This window comes from Bidens hawaiensis, unplaced genomic scaffold (genome assembly GCF_021521415.1).
Source record: "Bidens hawaiensis isolate Kalapana, Puna unplaced genomic scaffold, B.hawaiensis_p1.1 tig00012605_1, whole genome shotgun sequence".
In the NCBI taxonomy this organism is placed as follows: domain Eukaryota; kingdom Viridiplantae; phylum Streptophyta; class Magnoliopsida; order Asterales; family Asteraceae; genus Bidens; species Bidens hawaiensis.
This window is the reverse complement of record NW_027492035.1, coordinates 340962-353538: the sequence shown is the minus strand read 5'-3', so window position 1 is coordinate 353538 and position 12577 is coordinate 340962. Positions and strand designations below refer to the sequence as shown.

At 35.9% G+C, this 12577-nt stretch overlaps 1 protein-coding gene across 1 annotated transcript; it reads right to left on the bottom strand.

Annotated features, from left to right (window-relative positions):
• Positions 1 to 276: 276 nt before the first annotated feature.
• On the bottom strand, positions 277 to 6926 carry LOC143541503 (1-phosphatidylinositol-3-phosphate 5-kinase FAB1B-like). The gene is made up of 11 exons (XM_077034320.1): positions 6325 to 6926; positions 5512 to 6186; positions 4904 to 5057; positions 4449 to 4793; positions 3543 to 4244; positions 3124 to 3455; positions 2925 to 3048; positions 2658 to 2828; positions 1302 to 2579; positions 910 to 1173; positions 277 to 827 (listed from the first exon to the last, which is right to left on the bottom strand). Exons 1-11 carry the CDS (start codon positions 6915 to 6917, stop codon positions 519 to 521), a joined length of 4947 nt encoding a protein of 1648 aa, XP_076890435.1. The 5' UTR covers positions 6918 to 6926; the 3' UTR covers positions 277 to 518.
• Positions 6927 to 12577: the final 5651 nt, after the last annotated feature.

Here is a 12577-nt window from a genome sequence, read left to right as displayed (position 1 = left end):
AAAAAAGGTTTCAAACTTTTGCTTCATCTATTCAAAAGAAAGTGCCACGAATTGTAGGTTTTTATTGTATTAAGCCTCCCAAATTACTATCATGGAAATAGTTAAAAAAAAAAAAGATATTCATTCATTACTAATCTAATCTCAAAGCATCTCCTCTCTAGAGTTACAATTTGAGTCACCAAAATGGCACTCCCCAGGCATTAATATCTGCACCTCTACCCTCTGGTGTTTTTACTCTCATCCACAATCTTAGAATGCAACACAACATATTTAAAAACAATAAAAGCAATATTGACTATCAAATATACACATTGAACCAACATAAACAAACACAAATGTACAAAACTTTCTTGGCCTAATAACAATTTTCATGCCTTTTTTTCTTCACCACCATGCATGCATGCAAGCAACAAATAACATCCATCTTTTTAGAAAATACTGATTGATGCTCAAAAATGATTTGTAAAAAAACTATAGATATATAACTGACAACCATCAAAATATACATACATATTCATTCATTCATTCCCGGCTTCAGAAAGATCCGTCTGGGACTTGGTCGGCACGACAGCAGGCGGAGACCATTGATCCGGCACCATCAAGAAGTATGTTGTCATTGCTTTCCTAAACCTTTTCTTGTACTGTTTGGGTGAAATCACGGTTGGAGAAGCGTTTTTCGGCCCTCCAAGAATCCCAGAAGCCTTCACCCATGTTTCCAGATGTTTGTCCCATGTATACTGTCTCATGAAATCAATAATCCCAAGTACCAGTTCATGTTTCTCTTCATCTACCCCAACCAACAATGAATAGTCCATCACATCAATTGACTGCAAACAAACACAATAAATATGACATCTTTTTTCTTCATATATAAAGTTACAAGCATACCATATCATCAAACTAACTTACAGCAAGAAACGCAGTATCATTCCAAACAGCTCGTTCCAACAACCGTTTGGCTTTATTTCCCACAAATATTGGAGACGTTGGCATTGCTTCGATTAAATTCTGATCAAGTAAAACCTTATTACTCCCACTTGAATCGGGATTGTAACGTGACCTTGAAGATCCTTTAAGATCATAAAGCCGTGTCAAATTCCTTCCGAACAGAAGATTTTCCATAACAAGAACATCCATTTTCATTTCTTTTCCCCCTTTCATTTGCCTAGTCACCTTTACACATGCAAAAAAATTAGTCACGCGTTAATAAACAAACCGCAAAACTACACGAAATAGAAACAAAGTTCACATAAAAGACAATGATTCATACCACAATAAAAGAAGAAAAAAAGAACAGATACCTGATAAATGCCTAGAATCTTTGCAAGACACGTAGGGCTACCAGTACCAATTGATTCAGAAAGATACTTAAAGTAGGCAGGAGCAAATTTAATAAACGACTCCAGTTCTGTTTTTGTAACCTGTTTAATTATAAACCGGTCATCTAAAGTTTTTGCAAAGAAAACATTGCTTTTACCGCCTTGTGCGCCCCACTTCTTACACCGACTTAAAGACCTTATATAATCCAGCTCAGCAGGACAACACAAACTCCTTAATGCTTCGAAGCGTTTGGCATAGTAACAAGTAACGCCATACTTCACTTTACCATCATCTGAAAACTCAACTCTTGCATGCAACGCTTTTGTGTATGACAACGGGTCTAACGCCAGAGACCCACGAGATCCTGACATGGATAATAATAAACTCTCATCACCACCGCTTTTAACAGATTCAAGTGTCGCATCATCAAAACTATTGAATGACTGAAACATTGCTGAGTCAGCAGATTGTGATGAAAAAATAGATTCCCCTTCTTTTAGTTCATCAGACATCTGGGAAGCATAATCATGGGACAGCAACGCATATGATATGATACTTGTTGACTCATCATCATACACCGGGACAACAATGTCATTGATGCCCACAGATAGAAGCAACCGGGCCCCGCCTTGGAGTTCTGATTCACGAATATAAACGGGCTTATACTCGTTTAGGGCTTCGAGTTTCTGGGTAGTCGGTAACAAGTTTTTATTTAAGGAACGATAGAAGTTTAAAAACGGCATGCTAAACCAGCTTGATGAATCTTCCACACTTTCAGAACCCTTTGTAAACACTGTAGGAGACGGAAGTGATGACGGTGTATGGTCTTCAACATGATCAACCTTATCATCTGAATCGTTCAGATCAGAACCTGGGGGGTTACCGGTCCATGCAGCATCTAGGGTGTCTGATAAACTAGCCATAACTGATAACTGCCCTTCAGAAACCACCCTTTGAACACCTACATCAGAATTGTTCTCGTCTTTAGGACTTGAATCCATCATTACTTCAGGCTGACTTTTGACGTCAACAGTTTCACTAATATCAAAATCAGCAAGTTGTTCACTCAGTTTATCCACATTTTCAGATTTCGAGCTATCCAGATCACCTCGAGAACTGTTGCTACTAACACTAGCTGCATACACCAGTCGGTGGTCCCACATGTAAGATTGAAACAGCAATTGTCTTCGCAATCGGTTGATCTCAAAAATATCAATCATGCCTTGGCCTTTCTGGTTTATAATCTTTTCAAGCGAGTCCTGCAAATATTGCAGATATCACAGTTGTCAGCCATTAATCTAGCAAAACTTGACTAAAAGAAAAGTAGGATATGTAACCTCAAATTCTGTTTTCTCCTTCTGTAGCATCTCTTCCAGTTCTGCTAGGTGGCGCCTTGATTGTGTCATATTTGTGTTATTATTAGATGATTTTTTCCCAAATTTCTTCTCTGAAATCTGAGTCAACGCGTTAAGAATTTCAGAAAATAATAGCTCAGCCCGGCTAACAACCTGCATGCATTATATACAATTAAAATACACAAAATTTCACTGAAGTCAGTCACACCAAAGCATCAGTTACTGTCAATCAAAACTCAAAACTCAAACCTCATTCACTTCACTTTGTATCCAGTCCTGATTCTCATATTTGAAAACAAGTTTGGAAGAAGGAAGGTAAACTGAGTGGACATTAATTGATGCATACCGAAAACAAGCAACCATTTTTCCAAACCTGCAAACCACAAGTACTCATGACATAAAAACATTTATTAATAATTCATATATCAAAATAAAAAAAGATAATCACCCATAAAAACGAAGACAATCACGATGCAGAGAATGGCCACAGTTGGCCACCCTGCTGGCAGCAGCATGGTTAGAAAAACTAAGTTCCAAAAACTTTCCAAATGATAAACCCCAAGCAGCATCTGACATCACAATTCTCCGGGTTGAAGGAAGGAGCCCATTAACCCGTGGACACCTCAAGCACCTATGCCACATCCAAATCTTACCATCTTTTTCTCCTGGCAAGGGTAACCCCGTCAATTTTTTCACAGATATGGTTAGCGTTCCTTGCCTATGTGTGTAGCATTGTACGTGTGCTTCTGAGGGCATCTCACACTGAGGACATCTATATCCCTACCAACAAATAACCACAATTCCCATTAAATCAAAGAGTGCAACTAATTCTTATAACAAAAAAATTTTAACATGTTAGTAACTTACTTGATCAAACAAATTATCTCGAAGAAAACGTCCCAACGGTTTATCAAAATTCCCATAGTATTTGATGCGAAATAGGTGGGACCGTTCACACACGGTCCCTTTCCACACACACCGAGATGACAATGATACCAAAATGCTCTGATGATCCGATGGAGTTGGAGGAAACTCTTCCTTTGAACCACCACCATTCTTTCCCTCCAAAAACTGGTCAGCATTGTCCATGTCATCACCAATTTGTGAGGTGTTTACCATTTCGCCATTCGTCGTTACTGCTTCAGAGAAATCCTTTGGTGCATCTAAACCATCAGAATTTGGGGTGGAATTGTCAAGCATGGAAGTAGAAGGCTTGTTTTGAGACAAACGATTATTAGATTGCCCGAGGGGCAAGAGCATTGTTTGTGACTTTTGATTCATTATGGATGAAAACACATCTGACATAGGAAGACTGGTTGTCCTAGGTGGTTCAGTGTCTTTCATGGAGAGAGTAAAACCAGGTATTGTTGAAATTGACCGGTCAATGGCTGATGCCTTTTCAGGAAGTGCAACAGTTAGTGGAGAATTTAAGGGTAATTCTGGAAGTGTGGCTCCTTCATCAGCAAGAAAAGATGTCTCCAAAGCCAAATGATAGGCCGCAAAAACTCCATACTGAACCACGTGTTTCACTTTCTTCAGTTCATCGCCACTCGCACCTCGTAGTAATATCTGACAAAATTGTAACACACATTAAAACGTTATTTTTGCATTGAAAAGTTGATTACTGATAACTCAATGCAATGGTGTTCTTGTCTTTCGTCACTAAACATGTTTTTTTTTCATATTCGTTATAAACGAAACCAGATACATACAAAGTGGTTTCAATACATGGGTGGCTTCCAAATACAATGCAAGCAAATGGCAATGACTTACCGTGCAACCAAATGGCTTTGGGCAGCCTTCAAAGTACATCAATGTCTTGACCAATTTCTTCCCATTTTGCCCTGCACTTCCATGCTCTTCTAGAAACTTCTCAACGTGAAACATTTCACAGTATCCCAATTTCTGAGATGAAAGATGGTCGATTGAAGGAACTATCTGAGCACCGGTGCAGCGGGCTATTCGCTCCAATAGTGGCCTTTTTATATTCAAAACAAGGGATATATCTTTCGCCAAAAGGTATTCTTGTGCATACCGTGAAACTGATTTTTCTACCAGAAGAACATCAGGCTGGTGTGCATCTATCTTTGCCACCGCCATCTTTAAATGATCCATTTCCTAAACAAGAAGATTTAACTCATTTAAGTAAAAGGTTAAAGTGATATTTCAGTTGAACCAACACTAGAATGAACATTGAAAAAAGGGGAAAGAAGAAAAAAAACAGCAACCTGTTGCAACAAAGTATCAAAACTTGATAGAAGGTTAGATACTCGTTGATACTCCAGTGCCCCTCCAAGAATTAAAAACCTTGGCTTTTCTATTCTTGATGTCATTCGTCTATGAGCCACATTTTTTTTGCAAACAACTCCTTTGACCACCATACTGAAAAAAGAAAAAGGTAAGTGCATAATCATGTTGAAACAAAAGTCAGCTCCTCATAATGAAATAATTGTGACAACAACAAGAAGCCTGTTAACTCATAACTAATTAGCGTAAGCCACAAATAAACAAAGCAATACACAAAGACAAAGCCTATATATAAACATGTAGAGGTCCACCCTTCTGGGATACCCATATAGAAATGTATTAATGTTGCAATTGGCATACTACAGTAGACTCGAGAAAAGCAAAATATGTTAAGCATCTTAATGTAGAAAGAAGAATTGCATCTCACATTCAAAACAATACAAGTATAGCAAGTATGACTATGAACTACTCCATAAATATAATTTCACAAGTGAGTAATTGATATTGCTCAGCTAAAATCCTCAATACAATCATTGACTTAAAATGCCACTACAAAATTATAAATATAGTATTGATGCAAAAACTGTACCTGTCACAAGGACGTCCAGAAGCTAAACATTTGATCTTGACATAACCACCAGGATCCATCCCACCACCTTTGCTTGTGTCTGGTTTTAGCATTGATGCAGCCTCCCATGAAAGTGATGTTATAATTTCTAGCCAATTATCTTTCTCCTCTTCATCATTTACAGCAACGTTCTCAGCCTGAAACAGCTGAGATACTAATGCTCTAAAGTGTCCATCAACTACATTCTTCATAGCTTTCTTGTGTTCCTCATTTGACCTATCCCTGTTTCGAAATTCTCCACTCCCCAAATTGCCATATCCCCACTCTCCAACACCATCACCATTATCATTTCCGTCATCGTCATCAAATAAAAGTGCATCCCTTTCATCTTCTTCGTCTTCAGGTTCAGGAGGTAGCCATAGCTCTCCATTGTTCTCAAAATCCACAGGTTCAGAATCTATCTCCTGTGCAGCATATAACGAGGATGATGATGCTTCACATTCATCACCAACATCATGGTCATCTTCTTTTTTCTCGAAACTGTTTTGCAGCGAAGAGCTGCTTGAATCAGCAGCTACTCCATCTGGATGCGCCTTGCGGGAACCATAGTCATCTAATTGTAGTTCATCATAATATGCATTATCAACCTGCGACAGCTGTCCTGAATAAGCAAAGTCATCCTCCAACTCATCTCCCCTAGTGTCAAAAAAAAACACAAATATATCAAAATTTCAAAAAAAGCTTTCATTTTTCAACTATAAAAAGGCATGTATTTATCCAATATGATCAAGCAAACAAAAGATGATGAGCCAAAATGTAACTATGAAGGAAAACCTGTTCATGACGAACCCAGCTCGAGTAGGAGAATGACTTCCCATGTCAACTTGTTCGTCATTCTTTGTTGCTACTGTGTTTTGCTCATCAAAATTCGATTCCATCACTAAAGACTGACAATGAATAGGATTTTGTTGAAAGGAGCTGACCGCAGACGTAAACGTTACGCAGCTACTGTCAGCAGTGGCACTGGATTTGGTACTGATGTAACTAGCAGCAGATGGTGAAGTGCTAAGATCCACGTAACCGGCCTGGATTTCATGATCAGCTAAACCACCTTGCTGCCATTGCTTAAAACAATAATTACAAACTCTAATCTTCCCCGAGTCCTCCCTTACACTACTCGAATCACTAGCCGATGTGGCAGGGACCCAATTCTGCGTACACTTGGCACAGAACACACGACCACAAAACCTACAATGATGTCTGCGGTTAAACAAAGTAAACTGGGAATCACAATCGTAGCATACCCTGCAACTGTGATCGGGCATCCAAAAGTCCCTCGACACGTTAACGGGGTCAGACCGCCGAGGGACCCCCCAAGATTTCAAGGCACCTAACAGATCAGATAAGGGGTTGTCGGTCGCATCCATGGACTATACCTAATCACAGCCATTGCGTAATACAAATACTCATCTATCTGTCTAGAATCATATCAATTATCAAAGAAAAAAAACCCAATTCACTTGAGGTTGATAGAAGCAAAACCCAGATCAGAAAATTGGAGTTGATCCGTAAAGCATCTAACTTTGGGTTCTTGAATCAATCAATCAGACGGCTACAAACAAAGGAAGAATAAAGAGACTAATAATTAGATCGGAAGAAAGGAAAGTGAATAAGGAGTGAAGGGGGAAAGTGAAATTAGGTTAAGTAGATAGAAGAAAAGGGGATTGATTGGATTAAGATTAAGATGAAGAGGAAGATGATGGATTGAAAGAAGACGACTTTTATTTTATTTATTAATCAATGTCACCGCTTTTTCTTTCATTTCAATCGGACGGAGAAGGAACAACCATATTTATCCAACCAAAACAACACCACCGCACCCAAACCGGGTTTATTATTATTGTTGTAAATCAGTGCACGATTCTTCTATTTTTTACCCATATAATAAATATTATTATTCCCGTAAAAATCAGTTTACGTGATTCGTGAAAGAAGAAAAGGGTAACCCCGTGACTCCGTGAGTACATATGGTTCAACTTATCATGCAAATGGGCTGGATATTTGTGACGTGGGCTTCCAAGAACTTTCAGCATTCCCATTATATCTATCATTCCCGTCTCTATAATTACACTAAAAAAATATTTGATTCTCTCTTCTGTTTAATTAAATAATATTTTTTTATACTTTTATCATTACGATTTTCTATCTCCACCCTATAATTTGCAAAAAATCATTACCTTTTCCCCATATTTACAAAAAGTCACTACATTTTCTCTCTCTATCATATGCTTTGCAATCACAACCACTCAAAACCCCACCCTACAATTTACAAACTCCTTTCACAAAATTTTGGGGATAAGATAAGAATGCTCTAAAAGTGTATGTAATGGGGTGACAAACCCCCATTTTTTGGTGATGTTGGGCTACAACACCATCCCCTTGGGTTTACAGGTGGGTGATTTGTTGGGGGGGGGGGGGGGGGGGAAGTTATGACGTGGCTCCACATGTCAAACCACGATAGGGGTGTGTTTTTTAACCGTACCCGAATAACAAACCCGAACCGAGGTGACCCGAGACCCAAATAACCCAACCCGAATTCACCCGAACCAATTAAACTCCTAACCCAAAACCGAGATAAAATATTCGGGTCAGTATTTGGGTTGAAATACCCAGATTCGGGTTGACCCGAATAACCCGAAGTATAATACATCGATGCATGTATTCCTAATTTTATAGGGTAGTTTAGCGGTGAAGTAGCACGTTGACCTTATGTATTCGTGTTCGGTTGTTCTCAAGACTCCAATTAATATTGGATCTATCACATCCCAATGTATTAATGACCATAAAGCATGTGGAGAATGTATCTCCAATTCAAAAACTTAAATAGTATAATATTTAAACCAATATTTATTGAGCATGTTTCTTTAATCTATACATGTATTAATCCACAGGCTACAACACTCCTTCATCTCGTCTAATATATTCTTGTATGATAAATTTCATGTTTTGCTAAATAATATATGCTATTGTTGAATTTGGTTGTATATTATGGTTTTATAATAGCTTGGAATATGGTTTTTTAATTTATGATATTGTTAAAGGTGGAAATTTTTTTAGATTTGTTAAACCCGAAACCCAACCCGAATTTACCCGAACCGTATAACCCGAAACCCGAACAAACCGAACTTATTTGGGTCGGTTCTTGGGTCAATTTGTTTTGAGCTCAAACCCGAACAACCCGGCCCAAACAACCCGAAACCCGAATAAATAACCCGAAGAACACCCCTAAACCACGACACCCTAAAATAAAAATCATTCCCCTGGCTGACGTGACGACACGTGTCAAAAATCGCCTCATTTTGTAGCTCTCCACTACGCATAATCTAATAATGTAACTGTACCGAGTTTTATTTTAACTTATAATTCTTTTTCTCTATCGTTATATCATGTTAATCTTTTTGTATAAGTTTATTAATTTAGAAAAGATCAAAGTTAATCTTAAAAATTCTTAGAAATTTTAGACATCTCTTTTGTCAGCTTTCTTAAGTAGATCATGTTAATTTTGCATGTCTGTTAATTTGAAAAAGATCAAAGTTAATCTTCTTAGGAGTTTTTAGATGGCTCTTTTGTCAACTTTTCATGTTTAGTCTTCATATATGCATGCAAGGCAAATGGTTTTTTAGTGTTTTCGAGATGAAGTTTAAAGAATTAAAGTTGTTATCTTTAAGAAGATGGTGATCGAATAAAGAGTGCCATGGGAATCATATGAGTCGTATTTCCTATCACAAGACAATATGGGTGTTTGGGTGTTTCTCTCTCCACAATGTGTATCAAAAGGTGCAAGTGTCTTAAAATGAATGACATCAACTTCAGTTTCAAAACTTACGTATTTATTAAATTATTGCCTTGATGAAACTTTTTATATAAAAAAAAATTGATGCATTCAAAGTTCGATGCAAATGTTTTTAAAAAAACTTACTTTTACATGTTGTGTTGAGTGACCTTAAAATATAATGTTACCAACTCTAGTCACGTTTAGTTTGTAAAAGATGTTTTATTGACTCTAGTTGTGCTTATTTTAAACAAGTATTGATATTTATTTTCGAACATTCTCAAAGTATGTTTATTAGATTTCTTATATTAAAAGTTTAAAACAAGAGTTGTTATACAAGGCTGTCAATTACGAATAGTGTGTTAGGCGTGCATCGGGACATCTACATCAACGAACTACAGGATCATGTCATTTGTGGATTATGTGTTATATCTTATATAATGTCGGTTTATAGATTTCTAATAAGTTAAGACTTTTATATACATATTTTGGAAAAGATTTGTTACTTCCTGAGTTCCTGCCATGGGCAACATTTTTACAGGCATGGGTTCACCAATTATGGGGATAGTCTTCCTAATCCCTATATAAGATCCATCCATTAATTTAGGGATTGATTTAGAGGCCTTCAGAGCATACTTTTAATACGCATGTTTGAGTAAACTCTTGCCAAAAAGACTTGTCCCGAATAGACTTCCTAATTGATCAAACTCTACAAGTGGAAATAACATTAAATATAATACTCTTCTATGGCTACATGTAACCGATGTTTATAATTTTTAGTTCACATTTCAAATTAAGTAGTTTGTTCGTATTGCACACGGCACGTTTGAATCAACAATGAAACACAGCTAAAGTGTGGAGTGGGAATGGAAAGTGATAGCATTATTGTTTAAAATATCAAACATCCATCAAACAATTTTTATGGACTCTCTTTTACACTTTGAGTTTTGTTTAAAACTTTTAAAATTTAATATTGCAAAATAAGATAATGATTCAACTGATTATGATTGTTGTCGAAATATCCTTGAATAGCTAGAGAACTTAACATAGACATCATTATTTTAATCTCTATATTTTAGCTATTCTAATCATTAAGATTAAACGAATATAAATGTAAACAGGTCATTGAAAACTCCAAGAATAGACAGAGATACCTCTAATAATTGGTTAGGAGTATGTGCAAATGCAATGGACAGTTCAGTTCAGTTTTTAAACCCCATCAAACCGAAATCGAACCTCTTTTGTTTTTAGAAAAAGGTAATCAATCATTTTTCTAGTAAATCGATTCTTGGAGTAGGTATAGTTGGCTTAACTTAAGGGTTTGTTGATGCTTTTCTAAGGTTTGCTTCAGTTGTCCGGCTCGTGAAGCATTCTCTAACAATTAATTGATGATCCATTTGAAAACCGTTCAATTTAGTTTTTTTTTTTCTTTTTCACAATGGGTCTAGTTTGGTTTAAGTTTTACCATTTAGAATTGAAGATTTTTGTTAGAAGAAAAAAAACACAAAATAAAGAACTTGGTCTTGAAACATGGACCTAATTTTATTTATTAGTGAATAACTGATGATTACCATTTGGACAAATTGTTTTAGGGTACACCAGTTTTTAATTTTATTATTTACCTAAAGCTTGTTTCTCGGTTTTTGGTTGATAGCAAACCTGAAATCGAAAACCCGTTTTGGAAAAACCATAAAAGCAGACCGCCATAATTTTATTGTATTAAGTTATTTCGGACTTGTTACAATGGCTATTACGGTTATGGTTCAACTATTCAATTTCATGTGCACCCCTGTTTGCAAACACCTCAATAATATCATGAAACATACAAACACGTCTTGCAAAATAGACATGCAGAACTTAGAATCACTATGAATGAATCAAGTGGGAACAAATTGGAGAGTGAAGTTGGTTTGGATCGATTAAATCGACTTTGCATTGTATGCTGATTGAAATCGGGTCAAAATTTTCGGCTATGCCAACTTAACTATCAATAATGCGTTCAATTTGGTTTGGTTAATTTAGTTTGATTATGTTGACTAATTCGATTTGATTTTAGTTCGGTTTGTTCAATTAATTCGATTACACTTGATAAATTGTTAATTTGTTCACCCTATAAAAAAATAGATTTCTTAGCATAGGCCCTTTAGGTATATATAAAAACGTTTACTAAGGCACTTCCAAGGACTATCTTTTATTTTTTATTTCTCTCGATCTTTTCCTAAACTTTTGTTACTTAATTATTGTATGTATTCAATATTTGTTGTTAATTAATACCAACATTATTAACAAATTCCTAGTCATTTTGGGAGAGAAAGAGATACACCTCTTGAAATCTTATTTGTTGGTTCTTTGAGGAGATATAAAAGGAATTTAAATTCATGTATTGGTGTTTCAAGGTGTAGTTTGATTTTCATGTGAATCATAGTGTGCTTGTTTTTCAACATATTTTCAAAATAAAACTAAAAGAATTTTAGATGGTGTAGTGGTCTATTTTAATTGTCGGGATGTCCTAAATTCCTAATATATTCTAAAGCTATAGAAATATCGCTACAACAAAAAAACTTGCTTCAAATACCTTATACCATATTACATGAAAAAGCTAAATTGTTTGATAAAAACTACTAAATAGTGCTTACATGTGAACTAACAATTTCACGCGTGAATTAGCACATGATTTGTTAATGGTTTTTAAGATTAGGTACTTGAAAGCACATTTGTAATCATTCACATATGTGTTTATAACATAAGTGAATCAAATACTTAATGCTTAAACGTTCTAAAACAAGAATTATAGTTTCTTTTGTAACGATATCCTAATGCATGATTGATTTCCAGAGTAGTCACATCCCAAATCCCCAACCTTAGAATTTATGTTAAGAAATGGTTTACATTAAAATAACACCCATTTACATGTTCGCTACCATTAATTAACATGTGAATTGGTGTTAGCCGAAAGTCTATTATATGCAAACTAACACCTAACCAAAAAAATTAATTAATGATCTAGTGATAGTGAAGGAATTTAGTAAAAGTGTATCAAGTTGAGGGTTTATTTAAAAAGAAAAAATGTTAATGGTTTAATTTGTTTGATTTAACTATTTTATGTGTTTAAGGTAATCATGTTTGTTGAAGAACCTAATTAATTTATATATGTCCATCTACATTATTATGTTTGGGTTACAGACGACGAAAGCAACCACAACAAGATAACCGTACATGCCTCTTTATAATAATCTTATATGTGAGGCTCATATT

Coding starts and splice junctions, on each gene's coding strand:
- LOC143541503 (XM_077034320.1), bottom strand. CDS start 6,917: ATGGATGCGACCGACAACCCCTTATCTGATCTGTTAGGTGCCTTGAAA. Junction 6,187..6,324: donor GCTGGGTTCGTCATGAACAG/GTTTTCCTTCAT, acceptor TTTTGACACTAG/GGGAGATGAGTTGGAGGATG. Junction 1,174..1,301: donor AGATTCTAGGCATTTATCAG/GTATCTGTTCTT, acceptor GCATGTGTAAAG/GTGACTAGGCAAATGAAAGG.